Source organism: Rhinoderma darwinii, chromosome 1 (assembly GCF_050947455.1).
Source record: "Rhinoderma darwinii isolate aRhiDar2 chromosome 1, aRhiDar2.hap1, whole genome shotgun sequence".
NCBI classification, from domain to species: domain Eukaryota; kingdom Metazoa; phylum Chordata; class Amphibia; order Anura; family Rhinodermatidae; genus Rhinoderma; species Rhinoderma darwinii.
In genome coordinates this window covers 644,325,295-644,345,918 of record NC_134687.1, presented here as the reverse complement: position 1 = coordinate 644,345,918, position 20,624 = coordinate 644,325,295, and the positions used below count along the sequence as shown (strand labels likewise).

The window sequence follows — 20,624 nt, the reverse complement described above, 5'->3', positions numbered from 1 at the left end:
GTTGTACAGAGGAGTGTATGATGCTGACCAATCAGCATCATGCACTCCTCTCCATTCATTTACACTGCACTAGCGATATAGTTATATCATTATGTGCAGCCTCATACACAAACCCTAACATTACTACAGTGTCCTGATAATGAATACACATGAAATCCAGCCTGGACGTCATGTGTACTCAGAATCCTGACACTTCTGAATCTTTTTTGTGAGATTCCAGCAACGGATACGAAATCTCGCGAGATCTCGGAGCTAAACGAGATTTGGTGTCACTTGCCGGAATCTCACAAAAAAAAAAGAGTCAGAAGTGTCAGGATTCTGAGTACACATGACGTCCAGGCTGGATTTCATGTGTATTCATTATCAGGACACTGTAGTAATGTTAGGGTTTGTGTATGAGGCTGCACATAGCGATATAACTATATCGCTAGTGCAGTGTAAATGAATGGAGAGGAGTGCATGATGCCGATTGGTCAGCGTCATGCACTCCTCTGTACAACGCCCACTTGGTCGAAAGTAAAAGTACGCCCACTTGGGCATTAAGAAAGCTCATTAGCATAAACCAAAATCGCTTCTAACTTTGTGAAAAAAGATCGTTTTTTTAAATAAAAAGCATTACTGTCACCTACATTACAGCGCCGATCTCCTTATGTAGGAGATAGGGCACTTATAATGTGGTGACAGAGTCTCTTTAAGAAGGACGTTCCACATTATTAAGCAGGCCACAGGTTTCAAGCAATATGGGAAAGAAAAAGGATCTCTCTGCTGCCGAAAAGCGTGAAATAGGACAAGGTATGAAAACATTGGATATTTCAAGAAAACTTAAGCGTGATCATCGTACTGTGAAAAGATTTGTGGCTGATTCAGAGCACAGACTGGTTCGTTCAGATAAAGGCATAATGAGGAAGGTTTCTGCCAGACAAATTAATAGGATTAGGAGAGCAGCTGCTAAAATGCCATTGCAAAGCAGCAAACAGGTATTTGATGCTCTCTGGTGCCTCTGGAGTCCCGGGAACCTCAAGGTGTATAAAGCTACTATTCGGCCACTCCTAAACAATGCTCACAAGCAGAAACAGTTGCAGTGGGCTCAGAAATACATGAAGACTAATTTTCAAACCGTGTTGTTTACGGAGGAGTGCCGTGCAACCCTGGATGGTCCAGATGGATAGAGTAGTGGATGGTTGGTGAATGGCCACCATGTCCCAACAAAGCTGCAACGTCAGCAAGGAGGTTGCGGAGTCATGTTTTGGGCTGGAATCATGGGGAGAGAGCTGGTAGGCCCCTTTAGGGTCCCTGACGGTGTGAAAGAGACCTCTGCAAAGTACGTAGAGTTTATGACTGACCACTTTCTTCCATGGTATAAAAAGAAGAACCGTGCCTTCCGTAGCAAAATTATCTTCATGCATGACAATGCACCACCCCATTCTGCAAAGAATACCTCTGTGTCATTGGCTGCTAGAAGCATAAAAGGAGAGAAACTCATGGTGTGGCCCCCATGTTCCCCTGACCTCAACCTTATAGAGAATTTTTGGAGCATCCTCAAGCAACATATCTATGAGGGTGGGAGGCAGTTCACATCAAAACAGAAGCTGTGGGAGGTTATTCTGACATCCTGCAAAGATATTCAGGCAGAAACTGTCCAAATACTCACAAATTCAATGGATGCAAGAATTGTGAAGGTGATATCAAAGAAGGGGTCCTATGTTAACATGTAACTTGGCCTGTTAAGCTTTTTTTTATTGAAAGAGCTTTTGATTTCTGTAAATATGACCTCCTGATGCTGCAAATTCAACAAATTACCATTTTAGTTCTCTTTACAACCTTTAAAATGTTTTGATCTCTGTTGTGCATAATAATTTGAAACAGTGCATTTTGAGTTTTTTACTTCTAAAAAAAAAATCTATTATTAGGAGATTTGTTCAATAAAATTCGCATTCTAACGGTTCATGGCTTGAAGATTATACTGACTGTCATTTGCATCGACTATTTAGGAAAAATCTGCGAAAAATAATATTTGCATAATAATTTGGAATGCGGTGTATATCGTACATATTCCTGAACTTTATTACCTTTTTTATTTTTTCTAAGTAGCAGAAATCTAGATGAGATTCTGGATCAGGCTCACTCACCTCCTGACGGCCGCAGCCATAGGTCTGTGAGCGCTGGTCCCCATCTCCTCATCAGGAGATGCCAGCGTTCACTTCCACTTCTCTCGGCCGGGTCCCGTAGGCTGCGCGCGCATGCTCGTGCCCGCTCTTAAAGGGCTAGCGTGCGCTCCTGAGTTAATGTGTCAAATTAGCCCATGAGCACCCTGGACTATAAGAGGGGCCCAGCCCTTTCCTGCCTTGCCTGAGCTTTGTTGTCGTTACCCTTTTATGTCTATGCAAATGGTCTCCTAAGTGTTTTCCAGTTCCCAGTATTTCCCGTTCCTGAAACCTGTAACCTGTGCTATCCTGGTCAAGTGCCGTATTGAGTTGAAGTCGTGCTGTGCTGCGTACCATGCCTGTCCTGCTTCACCACGCTGGTGCCTGCCTGCTGCCTAAGTCCCAGCCGAGCCTGTCTTGCTTCTGCCTGAGCTACCACAGGTACACCTATACGAACTAAAGACTGTGACCTGTGTCCTGTTGGCCAGCTGCCATACCGTCAAGGCGGTACGGCCCAGTGGGTCCACGTACCAAACGTGACACCTTGTGAAAATGCTGCAGCATTTCCACACAGAAAATTCTGTCGGACGTTCCGCAGTGTCTACGTCGTGTGTGGATGTATCATAAGTGGGAATAAGATTTAACTTATCCAAGTCATTCTGAGATTGTTTTTTCGGAACACGTTGTACTTTATATTAGTGGTAAATTTAGCTCCAGACATTCTGTGTTACATAGTTAATAAGGATGAAAAGAGACACAAGTCCAACCTATAATCTGACAGTGTTGATCCAGAGGAAGACAAAACTCCCCATGAGGTGGATGACAATTGTCTTATTAGGGAAAAACTATATGTCTCTACTTACCTTGTGATGTGTCCGGCCGGTAGTTCTCCATCGTGACCTCCTCGTACAGATCCTTGTGTTCTTCTAGATACTCCCACTCCTCCATGGAGAAATAGACAGTGACATCCTGACACCTTATAGGAACCTGATATACACAATAATACAGTCATTACCCAGACACCTCCAGTGCGGTTACTGTAGAATTTCCCAGCATTCCCAGCAGTGCCACCTCTCCAGTCAGCAGCTCAGTCATCTTGTAGATCAGTTCTAAGATCTTCTTCTCATGTATCCGGGAATGAGGGGGAGGTTCTGTGATGGGACTACTGCTCCATCCTCCTGACTCATGGATGATGGGAGTCGTACAGTCACCCGATGTCTTCTTCACTATTGTGTACTCCTGTGTATGGAGAGAGACACTAAGAGAACTGAACACAGTATTCCCCACTCAGTAGAAAGAGGGAGATTGTGACCCCGCTGTATAGAGCTCTAGTGACCCCACATCTGTAATACTGGAGACCTCACCTACAAAAAGACATTGAGGAAATAGAACGAGGCCAAAACTAAAAAGGAAATAATATTGGGGGGACTAGATGGACCATGTGCTCTCCTCCTGCCGTCATCTTCTATGTTTCTATATAGATGTCATCCAGATCCTCCGGGTTCCTTGTCATTCTCATTACTCTACAACATTACTATTGCTGCATTGGTGACATGACACATAACTGACCATATTGGTGGCTGATCTTCAGCTTTTCTGCTGTTGGCTTCTTGACGTCACTTGGAAGATCTGGACGCTGTTATACAGGACACTGGATTCTTCCTATTATGTATTGTCCCTTCCCTATGTGTGACTTGTTCTATAATGTAGAAAAGTTTACCTCTCCGTTCAACAGGTAGATGATCTCCAAGGTGAAGTCTAATATTCTTCTGCTCATCTCATTCCTGTCCTTGTCCATCCTTGATGGGTCATTCAGGGGAAGGAACGTTGTGGAGGAGAAGATGAGAAAACTGGAGGAACTGGAGGATCTAGTACTGCAGACGTCTTTATGAAGAAAGGAGAAGATGGAAATCATACAGGGGACAACATCATGTGTGACATACAGAACCTCACTTATTGGCCATTGAGAGAAACATTTTTGTCAGAGCCGTCACCACATGGAATAAAGGGGTATTCCCAACACTAACATTTCTCCCCAGGATATGCCAGAAATGTCTGATAGATGCGGCTCTACCTCTGGCCGTGCTCGGCTGTTTCTGGAACTCCTATACAAGTGAATGGAGAGACACAATCTGCTCAGGTCCTCCTGCTATATAATATACCCCTAATAAGTTTTTACAGATATTAGAAGTTACCTCAGAGATCCTGGATCCTCAGAGAGATCTAAAGTTCATATTTATTACAGTATTTCCCTATTCCTTGTAGACTGTTCACATCTGAATGACAGACACCAACCACGGCTTATGGAAACCGGCCGTCCAGCGCGCATGTGCGGGAGGTCCCGCCAGTCCAGCGCGCATGTGCGGGAGGTCCCGCCAGTCCAGCGCGCATGTGCGGGAGGTCCCGCCGGTCCAGCGCGCATGTGCGGGAGGTCCCGCCGGTCCAGCGCGCATGTGCGGGAGGTCCCGCCGGTCCAGCGCGCATGTGCGGGAGGTCCCGCCGGTCCAGCGCGCATGTGCGGGAGGTCCCGCCGGTCCAGCGCGCATGTGCGGGAGGTCCCGCCGGTCCAGCGCGCATGTGCGGGAGGTCCCGCCGGTCCAGCGCGCATGTGCGGGAGGTCCCGCCGGTCCAGCGCGCATGTGCGGGAGGTCCCGCCGGTCCAGCGCGCATGTGCGGGAGGTCCCGCCGGTCCAGCGCGCATGTGCGGGAGGTCCCGCCGGTCCAGCGCGCATGTGCGGGAGGTCCCGCCGGTCCAGCGCGCATGTGCGGGAGGTCCCGCCGGTCCAGCGCGCATGTGCGGGAGGTCCCGCCGGTCCAGCGCGCATGTGCGGGAGGTCCCGCCGGTCCAGCGCGCATGTGCGGGAGGTCCCGCCAGTCTAGCGCGCATGTGCGGAAGGTCCCGCCAGTCCAGCGCGCATTTGCGGAAGGTCCCGCCAGTCCAGCGCGCATTTGCGGAAGGTCCCGCCAGTCCAGCGCTCATGCGCGGAAGGTCCCGCCAGTCCAGCGCTCATGCGCGGAAGGTCCCGCCAGTCCAGCGCTCATGCGCGGAAGGTCCCGCCCGTCCAGCGCGCATGTGCGGAAGGTCCCGCCAGTCCAGTGTGCATGTGCGGAAGGTCCCGCAAGTCCAGCGTGCATGTGCGGCAGGTCCCTTGACATCAGACTTGGCCCTTTCCTGGCTCTCCTCATACCTTACCAACTAAACATTTACTATCGGCCACTCACACACCACCTCCACCTCGTCCCACCCTCTCTCTGTTAGTGACCCTTAAGGGTCTCAGTATCCTGGGACCCTTACTCTTCTCCCTCTAAAGTTTTGGTGAAATTTACCTCTCTGGTCTTGATGTTACCTCCCTGCTATCTAGAGTGTCTAACAGTTATCTCCTCCTTCACCTCCCACTTCCTAAAGATCAACATGGAGAAACCGGAATGATTTTCACCCCATTTCACTCAACTCCCTTACCAGAACTATCAATCACAGTTAATGACTCCACAATGTTCCCCGTCTCACAGGTCCGTTGTATTGGAATAACCCTTAATTTCAAACGGCATAGCCAAGCGCTTACCACTTCTTGCTGCCTCCACCTCAAAAACCCTCTAGAAGTCAGTCTTTCCTCACCCTCGAACAGACAAACATGCTAGTATATATGTCCTCGTCATCTACCATCTAGACTACTCCAACATCCTTCTCTGTGGCTTCCCATCTAACACTATTGCACCCCTCCTACCCATTCTCAACTCTGCTGCAAGGGAAAATCTACCTCTCCCCTCATTCCACCTCTGTGGTCACTGGCCACCCATTACCTACTAAATTATGTTCAAAATATTAAAAATGACATACGAGGCTGTCAACATCATGTCCCCTCCATACATCTCTGCCCTAATCTCCCGATACCTACCTACATGTAATCTCCAGTACACTGTCGACTCCATACATCTCTGTCCTAATCTCCCGATACCTACCCACACGTAATCTCTGGTCCTCACAAGACCTTCTTTGCTTTTCTTTTATCTGTTCCTCACATCATCTAGAAGATTTCTCCCGTGCATCCCCCATAATCTGGAACTGTTTAACCCAACACATCAGATCTCTCCCACCATCCAAACCTTCACTAGCAACCTGAACACCCCCTCTTCGGAAGAGCTTACACCCTGCAATAACCCGGCTGCCACTACTGCAATGGATGACCAGCTTCTACCCTCACCTACTGCCTCCTTCTCTTGTAGAGTCTACGCGGGCAGAGTCTCTCCTCTTGTAGAGAGCAGTCTATACGGACAGTGTCCCTCCTTCTCTTGTGGAGTCTACGCAGACAGGGTCTCTCTCCTTGTCTTGTAGAGTGCAGTCTACACGGGCAGGGTCTCTCCTTCTGGACCAGTCTGTCATTCATTAATGTTTATTGTCTCTTGTTTTGTACTTAACCCCTTAGACACAATTTTCATTTTCTTCTCTCCTTCCAAAAGCCATAACTTTTTTAGTTTTCCGTTGATATAGACGTATGAGAACACGTCTTGTGCGGGACGTGATGTAGTTTTAAAGGGGGATTTCCAACGGATAGGTCATCAGTATATGATCGTGGGGGCCCGACACCAGGACCCTGCACCCATCAGCTGCTCTGGCTGCCGGTTGTTTTAAACGGTATGCAGTAGTTTGAGGCGGAAGCAAATGTCTCCGACCACTGCACAGCGGACGTTCTGTAGAACTGCAGCCCTGCTCCTATTCACTTTAACACTGCAGCATGGCCGCTATTCCGTGACCGGAGCATCTGCTTTCAGGATGGACGTCTGGTACACAGAGGCAGCCAGAGCAAATGACCGGTGCGGAGTCCGGGTGTCGGACCCCCACAGATCATATACTGATCACCTATCCGGTGGAGGTCGTCAGTTGTCCGATCGTGGAAAACCCCTTTAATGTCCCCTATAAAGTACAGGGAAAAAGAAAGAAAACTTGTGGGGTGGAATAACGGAAAAACTGTGAATCCGGTTGTATTTTAGGATTCGTTTTTGCGGCGTTCTCCATGCGGTAAAAATGACTTGTTACCTTTATTCTCCGTTTAATACGATTACGACGACACCAAATTTATATATTTATCTTCAACAAGGAAAGAACGAGTTGTTCAAAAAAGAAAACAGTTTTGCGTCGCCAAATTGAGAGACAGAATGTTTTATATTTCCGTTGACTGCGCGGTGTGAAGGGTTTTATATGTCCGGGGATTGCGCGGTGTGAGGGGTTTATATTTCCGGTGATTGCGCGGTGTGAAAGGTTTATATTTCCGGTGATTGCGCGGTGTGGGGGGGTGTTTATATTTCCGGTGATTGCGCGGTGTGAAGGGTTTTATATGTCCGGGGATTGCGCGGTGTGAGGGGTTTTATATTTCCGGTGATTGCGCGGTGTGAGGGGTTTTATATATCCGGTGATTGCGCGGTGTGAGGGGTTTTATATTTCCGTTGACTGCGCGGTGTGGGGGGTTTTATATTTCCGGTGATTGCGCGGTGTGAGGGAGTTTATATTTCCGGTGATTGCGCGGTGTAGGGGGGGTTTATATTTCCGGTGATTGCGCGGTGTGAGGGGTTTTATATTTCCGGTGATTGCGCGGTGTGAGGGGTTTTATATTTCGGGTGATTGCGCGGTGTGAGGGGTTTTATATTTCCGGTGATTGCGCGGTGTGAGGGGGTTTATATTTCCGGTGATTGCGCGGTGTGAGGGGTTTTATACTTCCGGTGACTGCGCAGTGTGAGGGGGTTTATATTTCCGGTGATTGCGCGGTGTGAAGGGTTTTATAATTCCGGTGATTGCGCGGTGTGAGGGGTTTATATGTCCGGTGATTGCGCGGTGTGAGGGGTTTTATATTTCCGGTGATTGCGTGGTGTGAGGGGGTTTATATTTCCGGTGATTGCGCGGTGTGAGGGGTTTTATATTTCCGGTGATTGCGCGGTGTGAGGAGGTTTATATTTCCGGTGATTGCGCGGTGTGAGGGGTTTTATATTTCCGGTGATTGCGCAGTGTGAGGGGTTTATATTTCCGGTCATTGCACGGTGTGAGGGGTTTATATTTCCGGTCATTGCGCGGTGTGGGGGGGTTTATATTTCCAGTGATTGCGCGGTGTGGGGGGGTTTATATTTCCGGTGATTGCGCGGTGTGGGGGGTTTTATATTTCCGGTGATTGCGCGGTGTGAGGGGTTTATATTTCCAGTGATTGCGCGGTGTGGGGGGTTTATATTTCCGGTGAATGCGCGGTGTGGGGGGTTTATATTTCCGGTGATTGCGCGGTGTGAGGGGTTTTATATTTCCGGTGATTGCGCGGTGTGAGGGGTTTATATTTCCGGTGATTGCCCGGTGTGGGGGGGGTTTTATATTTCCGGTGATTGCGTGGTGTGAGGGGTTTATATTTCCGGTGATTGCGCGGTGTGAGGGGGGGTTATATCTCCGGTGATTGCGCGGTGTGAGGGGTTTTATATTTCCGGTGATTGCGTGGTGTGAGGGTTTTATATTTCCGGTGATTGCACGGTGTGAGGGGTTTTATATTTCCGGTGATTGCGCAGTGTGAGGGGTTTTATATTTCCGGTGATTGCGCGGTGTGGGGGTTTATATTTCTGGTGATTGCGCGGTGTGGGGGGGGTTTATATTTCCGGTGATTGCGCGGTGTGAGGGGGTTTATATTTCCGGTGATTGCGCGGTGTGAGGGGTTTATATTTCCGGTGATTGCGCGGTGTGGGGGGTTTATATTTCCGGTGATTGCGCGGTGTGAGGGGTTTATATTTCCGGTGATTGCGCGGTGTGAGAGGTTTTATATTTCCGGTGATTGCGCGGTGTGTGGGGGTTATATTTCCGGTGATTGCGCGGTGTGGGGGGGTTATATTTCCGGTGATTGCGCGGTGTGAGGAGTTTATATTTCCGGTGATTGCGCGGTGTGGGGGGGTTATATTTCCGGTGATTGCGCGGTGTGAGGGGGTTTATATTTCCGGTGATTGCGCGGTGTGAGGGGTTTATATTTCCGGTGATTGCGCGGTGTGAGGGGTTTTATATTTCCGGTGATTGCGCGGTGTGTGGGGGGTTTATATTTCCGGTGATTGCGCGGTGTGGGGGGGTTATATTTCCGGTGATTGCGCGGTGTGAGGGGGTTTATATTTCCGGTGATTGCGAGGTGTGAGGGGTTTTATATTTCCGGTGATTGCGCGGTGTGAGGGGTTTTATATTTCCGGTGATTGCGTGGTGTGAGGGTTTTATATTTCCGGTGATTGCGCGGTGTGAGTGTTTTATATTTCCGGTGATTGCGCGGTGTGAGGGGTTTTATATTTCCGGTGATTGCGCGGTGTGAGGGGTTTATATTTCCGGTGATTGCGCGGTGTGAGGGGTTTTATATTTCCGGTGATTGCGCGGTGTGTGGGGGGTTTATATTTCCGGTGATTGCGCGGTGTGGGGGGGTTATATTTCCGGTGATTGCGCGGTGTGAGGGGGTTTATATTTCCGGTGATTGCGAGGTGTGAGGGGTTTTATATTTCCGGTGATTGCGCGGTGTGAGGGGTTTTATATTTCCGGTGATTGCGCGGTGTGAGGGGTTTTATATTTCCGGTGATTGCGCGGTGTGAGGGGTTTATATTTCCGGTGATTGCGTGGTGTGAGGGTTTTATATTTCCGGTGATTGCGCGGTGTGAGGGGTTTTATATTTCCGGTGATTGCGCGGTGTGAGGGGTTTTGTGGGTGACATTTTGGGATCTTTTTATTCCATACGTTGGAGAATCGCGGCGACCAATAACAGCGACGTTCACATTGTGAATTATTTCTGCCGGTTATAACTTGATATTTTAATAATTTGGACATTAACGGATGCGGTGATTACGTTATTTTTAATGTTCACATCATTTATTGGAAAAAACAACAAACAAAAAAGAACCGTATTACATTGGTAACCGGTCTATATCGCGCAGTTTCTTCGGAGGACAGAGGAAGCCGCGATCTCTTACTGATCAGATGCCGCAGTCGCTATTAATCACGGCATCTGAGGGGTTAAGCGGCCGGGATTGCGCTGTCTCTGATCTTGGCGGTTGCCGGCGGCTGTCAGTAGTCGTGTACGGTGCAGGCTCCGCTGCTTCTAGTGTGACGGCGCACGTACAACATAATACTATAGATCTGATGTCACCAAGGGGTTAAACCCTCCTGTATTTCATATTTACAGCGCTAATAATAAATAATAATAATTACCAACACTGTGCCAGACAAAAACGCACCAAAACCGGACAGAAATGACCTCATGTAAACTTACCTTACTACTGCATCATGGGAAATATCCTGACTGATAACAGAGAGAACAATAAACAACAGCGGTGACCTGAAGTCATGTACACCCGCCCAGCGCTGCTCTCTACCTCATACAGCTAAAGGACCTGTGTTGACCTCACCATCATGTGACCGGGTCAGGAGGGGCGGGGCTTATCAGTGAAGAGGTGTCATTGCCCAAACCCCTCATAGAGCTCTTCCCCTAATGTCACGTGATCATCTTCACAGCTCCTTCATCCACCACTTCTCTCCACTGATAAATCCCGCCCCTCGAGTCCCGGTCACGTTGTGGTGACGTCATCACAGGTCCTTCAGCTATTTCCGTGTAAGAGGTAGGGAGCAGCGCTGGTCGGGTGTTCTCTCTGTTATCAGTCACCCCTGTATGAGTGTGTATACAGAGAGCTGTCAATCACTGAGTGACCCCGCCCACTGGGCTCCTAGCCGGGATTTAACCCCTCCAGTGCCGGCCTCTTTGGGGTAAGTGGTTATTTCTGGTCTTTGTAGTGGTCGGATGGTTTGTGGGACGAGTCGTGTTTTGTAATGACATAATATTCGGGACTTACAACTTATTCACTGACTTTTATACATTTCTTGTTAATGTCGTTCACCGTGCGGTTTAAGGGAATGTTCACATGTAGCGAATACAACCCACAACACGCAAGGAAATCACCCGAATATTCACCCCAAATGGTGGACGTATAATCCCCCCGAATATCTACAACAGAAATACAACCAGCCCGATCCCCACCTCTCCGAGCGTTACCATAGCAACACGTCCCTGCTCTTCCGGCTGTGTCCGGGGGACCCCTATAATGACATGTGACCTCTCCGGCCTGTGATTGGCTGCAGGGGTCACATGACGCCTTCTGTTTTATATATGTGTAACCTGCAGCGTTGCTGTGAACACGCGGCGGAGCCGCAGAGGATTCTGGGAACAATGCGATATCCTGCGTGTCTATAATCCGCACCGCAGGTTAACCCCTTCACCACCAGGACAGTTTAGTTTCCCTCCGTCTTCTCAGATCTATAACGTTCTGGTTTCTCTGTCAGTCTCGCGGTGCGAGGATTAGATTCTGCCGGACGAGTTGTAGATTTTCGGGGCGTCATATAAAGTATCACATAATCTCACTGCAACTGCAAAACTTCTGCGTTAAAAGCGTCCTGATTACGGAGATATTTCTATAGTTTTTCATGACGTGCGACATTTACCAATTAAATCTAATTTTTAGAAAAAATATATTTTGTGTCGCCACTCTATATCTTTCCGTGGATTGTGCGATGTGACGATTGTGTTTTGCGGGACGAGCTGTAGCTTTTATTGGTGTATTTTGGGGTACATGGGACTTTTTGATCACATTTTATTCCATTTTTGGGCGCTAAGGTGACCAAAAAACAACAATCTGGCTGTTTTTATCCCTTTTTACAGCGTTCACGGAGTGGGATAAATAACGTTATTTTGTGTTAGTTCAGACTTTTACGGACGCGGCGATACCAGTTTCTGTTCACATTCTGATCACTGTATGAGCCACTTGCCACTTCACGACAACCTCTTTAATGTGGGTCCCGACTCTATCGTTTTCAGCACCACATGGCGGCCACTGCCACCGCAGAATCGCACCTGCAGAGGGAGCAACCCAGAGGCCCAAAAGCACCCATGTTATCAGGCCATGCCAAGCGTCTTTAGCTCTGGGCCACGTCCCCCCACTACAGCAACAGATACCACCCCACAGCACCACAACATGTGCACAATGCTGATGTGTTGCAGTATTTTGTCATTTTTACAGGCTTCTATTAAAGGGTTATTCCCGTCTTCATAAATCCAGCTAATAAGCTCACCCTTCTAAAGTTAATAATTATTCTAATTACCTGTCTGTCGCCCAGCGATGTCGTTTTCTTTCTATCCTCGATTGAAGTCGCTGTCAGTCCCTCTTTGTTTGTAGCTTATTGTCTAGTGATCCGGGCAACGCTATTTACCTTTAGCGGTGGCCGCGCTTGCGCAATGACATCCTCTCCGTCCTTAGAAGAGGATGTAACTTTTCTCATGAACGCGCATATCGGCGCATGCGCAGTAGATGCAGGGCAAGGCACCAGTCGTGAGGAGAAGTCTGCGGAGGCTGAAGGTTTGTGAAGTGTGTGTGTGTGTGTGTGTGTGTGTGGATCATACATGGCCATACAGACCTATATACATGCAAACGTGCAAACATACATACACACACACATACATACATATACACACACATACACACATACATACATACACACACATACATATACACACACATACATATACACACACACACATACATACATACATACATACATAGAAAAAAAAACTCACATAAGACGTTCCCACGAAGATCTGAACGGTCCCGTCACTTTTCTTCTCCCATTCACAATAACAGAGCGGTGGGCGCAGGTGACGTAATCACTTGGGCCTGATATGATTACGTCATCTGCGCCACAACGCATTGTTGCTGTGAATGCGAGCGGCGCCAAGAAGAAGGAAGATGGCAAGTGACGGGACCGTTCAGATCTCCGTAGGAACGTCTTAGGTGAGTTTTTTTAAATATATTTTCTGTTGTTCGCCGGGTGCTGATGCAGGACCGGTGCGGCGGCTAAAGATATTACATGGGGTGAGAGGGGGGGGCAGCGTAGTTGGGGGGGGAGAAGTGGCTTGCCGAAACGGGGTGAATAGAATGTTGCATTGAAGGGTTGCGTGTTGTTGGCATTCACGATGTGTTCGTCTCAACCAGGCTTACCATGCCTGGCTGATACGAACATTCTCCCGATGCTGCTAGAACTACAGTATCTAGCAACATCGGGAGCGCGCACACTGCAGAGCGGAGCAGCTTGATTGACATCGAGCCGCTCACGCCCCTTTTTAGAAAAGATAACCAGCACTTGCTGAGTTATCAAGTGTAAAAAAAAGGTAGTTAGGAAATACATTTTTAAAAAGTTTCACAGCAAATGTTTTATTATTTAATTCTAGCTTAGAATGTCAAAAAAAAAAAAAATTGGACTCAACTTGGGAATAACCCTTTAAGCTTTGCCAGACGCAGAGAGTAGGCAGATCTGGGGGCCTTCGTTAGACCCGCGGGCTGCCATGACAACCATTGGCACCCTGCGATCGTGTCACGGGGGGAGGGCGATGGGCTGTCTGAGAGGGCCACGCCCCTCTTTTTAATGGCTTAAATGCCGTGGTCGCTATTGACTGCAGCATTTATGTGGTTAAACGGCCAGGTCTGCCATATTTCTGCTCCTGTAACCCCCTTCCCGCAAAATGACGTGCCAGGTACGTCATGGTGCGCGGGGGGGTGATGTATGGAGCGGGCTCACGCGCTGAGCCCGCGTCATACGCTGCGAGTGTCAGCTGTGTATTACAGCTGACACCACGGACAAACGGCCATCGCTGTTCCGGGCCGTTTGTCCGTGGTGTCAGCTGTAATACAGCGAGTGAGCCCGCTCCATACATCACCCCCCCCACACCATGACGTACCCGTAAGGGGGTTATAGGAGCAGAAAGATGGTAGACCTTCATTAGACCCCTTCCCTCCGGGCTGCCATGACAACAATCCATACCCAGTGATCGTGTCGTGAGGGGCCGATGAGCTGTCAGGGAGGACCACCCTGTCTGTCTTACAGCTTAGATTCTTCAGTCGCTATTGACCACGGCATCTAAATAGTTAAATGTCCGTAATCGTAGTTCGCACAGGTCGCCAGCCTTTGCAGCAGGGGTCCGGTCTTCCCTTTGTCATGTGAACGACTCCTGAGCGGTAAATGTCCTGGGCAGGAAGGGGTTAAATGAGTAAAATACAAGTTTATACTAAATCTTATCCCACAAAACAATGTATCACTCTGCTCTGCTCCACCTGCGCTATAACATGACACGAGATCACACTGCATGTTCCCTTTATATATGTCACCTCAGCTGCTGCAGAACCTCACAGTTCACATCAAACACTGGCTGCATAGTGTGCACCACGTCTTGTGAGATGTCAGCAATGTCTCCCCAGTATCCGCCATGTGTCAGGTTGTCAGGAGTCAGGTCTTCATTGTCTGGGGGAAAATGTCTTCATTTTACTCTTCTCACCTGAGAGATATGCCATAAATATCTGATATATGGGGTCCCACCTCTATGTGGAGAACGGGGGTCCCCCGACCCGCCTGGTGAGGTGATGACTACATCCAGGTTGAGAATGAATGGAGAGATGACCACACATGTGCCCGACTCTCTACATTCACTTGTATAGGAGGTCCAGAAACAGCCGAGCACGGCCAGAGGTGGAGCCGCATCTATCAGACATTTCTGGCATAACCTGGGGAGAAATGTCCGTGTTGGGAATAGCCCTTTATTCCATGTGGTGACAGCTCTGAGAAGATGTTTCTCTCAATGATGAATAAGTGAGGTTCTGTATGTCACACATGATGTTGTCCCCTGTATGATTTCCATCTTCTCCTCTCTTCATAAAGACGTCTGCAGTACTAGATCCTCCAGTTCCTCCAGTTTTCTCATCTTCTCCTCCACAACGTTCCTTCTCCTGAATGACCCACCAAGTATGGACAAGGACAGGAATGAGATGAGCAGAAGAATATTAGACTTCACCTTGGAGATCATCTACCTGTTGAGCGGAGAGGTAAACTTTACTACATTATAGAACAAGTCACACATAGGGAAGGGACAATACATAATAGGAAGAATCCAGTGTCCTGTATAACAGCGTCCAGACCTTCCAAGTGACGTCAAGAAGCTGAAGATCAGCCACCAATATGGTCAGTTATGTGTCATGTCCCCAATGCAGCAATAGTAATGTTGTAGAGCAATGAGAATGACCAGGAACCAGGAGGATCAGGATGACCTCTATATAGAAACATAGGAGATGACGGCAGGAGGAGAGCACATGGTCCATCTAGTCCCCCCAATATTATTTCCTTTTTAGTTTTGGCCTCGTTCTATTTTCTCAATGTCTTTTTGTAGGTGAGGTCTCCAGTATTACAGATGTGGGGTCACTAGCGCTCTATACAGCGGGGTCACAATCTCCCTCTTTCTACTGAGGGGGGAATACTGTGTTCAGTTCTCTAAGTGTCTCTCTCCATACACAGGAGTACACAATAGTGAAGAAGACATTGGGTGACTGTATGACTCCCATCATCCATGTGTCAGGAGGATGGAGCAGTAGTCAGAGCCCCATCACAGAGCCTCCCCCTCACTCCCGGATACATGAGAAGAAGATCTTAGAACTGATCTACAAGATGACTGAGCTGCTGACTGGAGAGGTGACACTGCTGGGAATGCTGGGAAATTCTACAGTAACAGGACTGGAGGTGTCTGGGTGATGACTGTATCATTGTGTGTGTCAGGTTCCTATAAGGTGTCAGGATGTCACTGTCTATTTCTCCATGGAGGAGTGGGAGTATCTAGAAGGACACAAGGATCTGTACGAGGAGGTCATGATGGAGAACTACCGGCCACGCACATCACAAGGTAAGAAGAGACATATATATTGTCATGAACAAATACACAGTAAACAGTGAGGTCCTTGTTCTTCCCAAACCTCTGTCCCTAGTCCCTACTTACTTGTACGACCCGACCTAAGCGACGGCGCACAACTGGGCCGCATTCCCTATACTGGTAGAAGTGAAACTGACAAACAGATAAGACAGAGACAGTACGAAATAACAAAGGGTCACCTGGGAAGTACACGGAGGGAGAGGCAGGGCAATTGCGCCGCTGACAAGTCCGGGCGCAAAAGGCGGAGTCTGGCAGGCAGGGTAAAACCGGGAGAGTGTGGAAAAAGTCAGAAGGCAAAGAAAAGTCACGAGTCCAGGTCACAAGAAGTCAAAAAGCAAGTCACTCAGAGGAGTCTGAAACAAGGGAAAGCACCAGGCAAGGAAACACTAATTACAGACGAAGGCCAACTATCCCAGGCTGAAATAAATAAGGAGGGGGCGGGAGCTCAGGAACATCAGCCAGGATTTGATTGGCTTGACGCTCCTGAGCTCTTATTGGCTGCAGACTGCCTCAGTCTGCCAGGCCGGGCGACGCCCGAGCGAGTAACTCTCGATGTCCTGGAGACCGAGGGAGCCGCAGGTAGAGAGTACATGACATATATATTGGCATTACTGTGGGCACAGGCTGGCACTGGCGGCCATGTTGGGAACACCTACTGTAAATCTGTGATGTGGGGGCCATTACTTTACACATCTGTGCAGATTTGTGCGGAGGGTGATTCATGTGTGGAACAAAAAAATCATGGGAGTCTCCTTGTAATATTTGTCCCACCACAGACAACGTGGTTTGTTGTACACATCATTTTGGTTAATCTCCGTAGCCTTCTGGCTTTTTCCACAATGGACCAACATACACAGTCACGTGAGTCTTCTCCTTCCAGGGTGACACCAGCCCACATGTCATGATGTCGTCTCTTATAGACTGCGCCCATATGTTAAAACACCTTTCGGGCAAGCCCGGTCAACTTCAGCCAGAGTTCAGGAGAACAACGGCTTCCGACATGTCGCTCCACTTACCCTGACTCTGAGGATCACAATGTAAATACATAAAGAACAGCACTTTCTCCACGTCGAAATGTCAGAACTCTTGCTGCAATAAATATGAACTGTAAACATTCAGATGCAATAGCCTTTTTACGGCGCTGCATCGGAATAAGTAAACCGAGGAGGGAGACGTTAAATCTGAGCGCCGCATCTGAGTGATTTTTTTAGAGAGGGAGGGAGCTCCCCCTCAACCCACCGACACCCGGCGATAAGATCGCCGAGTGTCTGTGTCTCCGGTGGCAGCCGGGGGTCTAATAAAGGCCCCCAGGTCTGCCTGTAGTAAATGCCTGCCCAGGTTATGTCTCTGGCATGGCCTAGCAGATGCCTGTCCGTTTTACACGGACAGGCATAATACACTGCAATACAGAAGCATTGCAGTGTATTATAAATGCGATCATCGGTTCGCATAGTAAAGTCCCCTATTGGGACTAGTAAAAAAGTGAAAAAAAGAAAAACCCACTTTTCCCCCTTACAAACTGCTTTATTATTAAAAAACAAAATAAAGTTAAAAAGTTACACATATTTGGTATCGCCGCTTCCGTAACGACCCCAACTATAAAGCTATTGTATCATTTAACCCGCACCGTGAACGCCGTAAACTAAAAAATAAAAAATAAAAAACCATGCAAAAATTGCTGTTTTCTGTGAATCCTGCCTTAAAAAAAATGTCATAAAAATTGATCAAAAAGTCGCATTTACTCCAAAATGGTACCGATCAAAAGTACAAGTCGTCTCTCTCTCTCGCCGAGTGTCTGTGTCTCCGATGGCAGCCGGGGGCCTATATAAGGCACCTAGGTCTGCCTGTAGTGAATGCCTGCTAGATCTTGCCAGAGGCATGGCCTATAAGATGCCTGTCCGTTTTAAACAGACAGGCAGTAATACACTGCAATACAGAAGTATAATTATTTATACAAATTTTTTTAAAGAAAAATGAAATCCCACTTTTTTCCCTTACAAAATGCTTTACTATTATAAAAATAAAGTAAAAAGGTTACACATATTTGGTATCGCCGCATCCGTAATGACCCCAACTATAAAGTTATTAGCTTATTTAACCAGCACAGTGAACGCCGTAAAAACTAAAATAAAAAACAATGGAAAAATTGCGGTTTTCTGTGAATCCTGCCTTAAAAAAAATGTGATCAAAAAGTCGCATCTACTCCAAAATGGATTCAATAAAAACGACAAGTCGTCCCACAAAAAAAAAGCCCACAAAAACTCATAATTTAGAAAAAAAAATTGTTTTTACTGTGTAAAAGTAGTAAAACATACAAAATCTATACAAATTTGGTATTATTGCAATCGTAACAACCCGCTGAATAAAGTTATTGAGATTTATACCACACGGCAAACGGCGTAGATTTAGGACGCAAAAAAGAGTGGCGAAATTTCAGGTTTTTTTCTATCCCCTCCCCCCAAAAAAGTTAATCAATAAATTCTATGTATCCAAAAATGGTGCTATTAAAAATACGACTTGTCCTACAAAAACAAGACCTTATACAGCTATGTCGATGCAAAAATAAAAAAGGTTATAGCTCTTGGAATGCGACGATGGAAAATACCTTGGTCATTAAGGTTTAAAATAGGCTGGTCATTAAGGGGTTAACTGAAAATAATTCCTAAAAAAATATACGACTAGTCCCGCAAACAACTAGGCCTCAAATAACTATGTAAGACATCCAGAGTGATCGGAAGAAAGCAGGAATAGATTGGGCGCTGTCACCGTTGTGTAGATAAGTATAAGAAGATTTATTAGGAATGTACAACGCTTTTCAAGGTCGATCTGAGCTCTTCCTCAGGTGAATTCTACCCGATGCTGGAGGCCTGCATGGTGGAGCAGCGGTCACAGACCCTACTTGATTCACCACTGCTTTTATTGCACTATGGAGTGCTCTCCATTACTTATTCTCAAATAGCTGTGTAGCCTTAATAATAAAAAAAAGTAATGGCTGATGGAATGTGAGGAGGCAAAAACGAAAAACTGATCTTAGTCCTTATGGTAAAAATGGCTCAGTGCTTAAGGGGTTAATAAGCTCGCGACACCCTCTAATGTTTTTGGATTAGCAGGGCACTCCTGCTAATGAGATGCGTCCTGCTGCTTTCAAGTGTGTACGTTGAATATTATAGCGTAGTAGGAAGCCGTCATTCCCCTGCGACGCCATTGGCTCTCATTTGCCCATAGGCCACATCACGCCTGCCACCTACCAAGTGCTAGAATTCTAGTACAGTTGGTGAGGACCCAAATACTATAATGTACGCTCTAAAAATAAACATGGAATTGCAGATGTTGGGAGAATTGTCTGATATATAGACAGATATACAGTAGTCATGTATTCAGTCACTGTGTGTTTCCTACAGATGGATCCAGTAGGAGAAATCCACCAGAGAGATGTCCCAGTCCTCTGTATTCCCAGGACTGTCCAGAGGAAAATCACAATATCCCAGAGAATCATCAGGTAGATGAAGCTGAGCCCTATACCAGATCTATATAGGGGGTGTGGAGCTTTTTGGTCCTGCGGTCATAGATGTGGTCATAGAGTTTGGTGGTTTCTTATGTTGATCTGTTAGATTCTTCGCACTCTCTGCCGTATTGTACTGAATTGTTACATATGTGAAATCAGGGGGAAGATCTGACGAATAATAAAGTGGAGGATGAAGAAGAAGAAGAGCGGGTGAGGAGTGATCAACCGTGTAAGAGTGAAGTGAAGGAGGAAATTCCAGGAGGTGTTACCACAGGTCAGTAATAATGAATTTAGAAAGTGACTTTAGAGGTTTCTTGCAGATTAACTATCATTTACATATTTCCCCCCCCCCCCCCATAAATCAATAGTATAAATGAAGATAAGAAACTTTGTAATTTATATTATTACAGAAAAATCCTTTTTTTTTTTTCTCCACTCAGACTCCTCTCCTCACCCCCCTCTGACTTCTGCTCTGAATTTACTGATAAAATCCATAGACAGGTGTCTGTACACTAAGAGATCAGGTTAAAGCTTCTGCCCATAAAAGTCTATGGAGAGGGTGGAGGAAGGAGCTGCTGCAAAGAGAGAGACACAGATGCTGCTTCTAGTAATGCTATATCTCATGGAAACGCGTTAGGTGTTTTACTAACTCTATGAAAGAGATGTTAGACTCTGAAGACTTAGTCCATTCAGGGTTCAGTTATTTGCTCTGATTCACTAAGGGATAGAGGTATTGATACTCTTACACAGGTCATTCATATGGCGCTATAGCTATTTTTTCCTGTGTATCACTCCCTTATAGTCCTTCCCTGCTTGGTTAGCCTGTTACTTGGAAAGACAATTTTGGCTACAGTAGCCCACTTTTAATACTGTATATAATTAACTAGAATTTTAGTATTCTCATTCAGGTGGATTGTATTTAATATTTTAGTGGACGCATCAATTAATTATCCTATATAGAATTTTGTTTGTATTACTAGGCTAGACAAGTAGTTTAAAGTGCCGCAGGGTCTGTGCAGCAGCGCCTATAACATGGTGCACTCCGCTGCATATGTATGGGGTAGTGAAAGGTTCTTTAACACTGTTAGGGTATGTGCACACGTAGTGTTTTCAGGCATATTTCGTGGCGATTACGCCTGAAAAAAACGGGAGCAGAACGCCTGCAAACATCTGCCCATTGGGAAATACGGCGTT

General features: G+C 47.0%; 3 protein-coding genes across 3 annotated transcripts in view; 1 reads left to right on the top strand and 2 right to left on the bottom strand.

Annotated features, from left to right (window-relative positions):
* LOC142668212 (uncharacterized) overlaps positions 1-3,127 on the bottom strand; it is a 51,602-nt gene extending 48,475 nt beyond the window's left edge. The window contains exon 1 of the mRNA XM_075847083.1: positions 3,008-3,127. Within this exon, the coding sequence (XP_075703198.1) occupies positions 3,008-3,092 (85 nt within the window). The 5' untranslated portion in view covers positions 3,093-3,127. The remainder of the gene's footprint in view (positions 1-3,007) is intronic.
* Positions 3,128-3,155: 28 nt separating this feature from the next.
* On the bottom strand, positions 3,156-10,660 carry LOC142696031 (oocyte zinc finger protein XlCOF29-like). Its single transcript, XM_075847618.1, has 3 exons — positions 10,403-10,660; positions 3,865-4,028; positions 3,156-3,383 (listed from the first exon to the last, which is right to left on the bottom strand). Exons 2-3 carry the CDS (start codon positions 3,940-3,942, stop codon positions 3,156-3,158), a joined length of 306 nt encoding a protein of 101 aa, XP_075703733.1. The 5' UTR covers positions 3,943-4,028; positions 10,403-10,660.
* LOC142657594 (uncharacterized) overlaps positions 10,602-20,624 on the top strand; it is a 137,193-nt gene continuing 127,170 nt past the window's right edge. The window contains exons 1-6 of the mRNA XM_075832778.1: positions 10,602-10,893; positions 14,887-15,050; positions 15,517-15,690; positions 15,775-15,898; positions 19,327-19,424; positions 19,590-19,704. Coding sequence (XP_075688893.1) covers positions 14,973-15,050; positions 15,517-15,690; positions 15,775-15,898; positions 19,327-19,424; positions 19,590-19,704 — 589 coding nt within the window. The 5' untranslated portion in view covers positions 10,602-10,893; positions 14,887-14,972. The remainder of the gene's footprint in view (positions 10,894-14,886; positions 15,051-15,516; positions 15,691-15,774; positions 15,899-19,326; positions 19,425-19,589; positions 19,705-20,624) is intronic.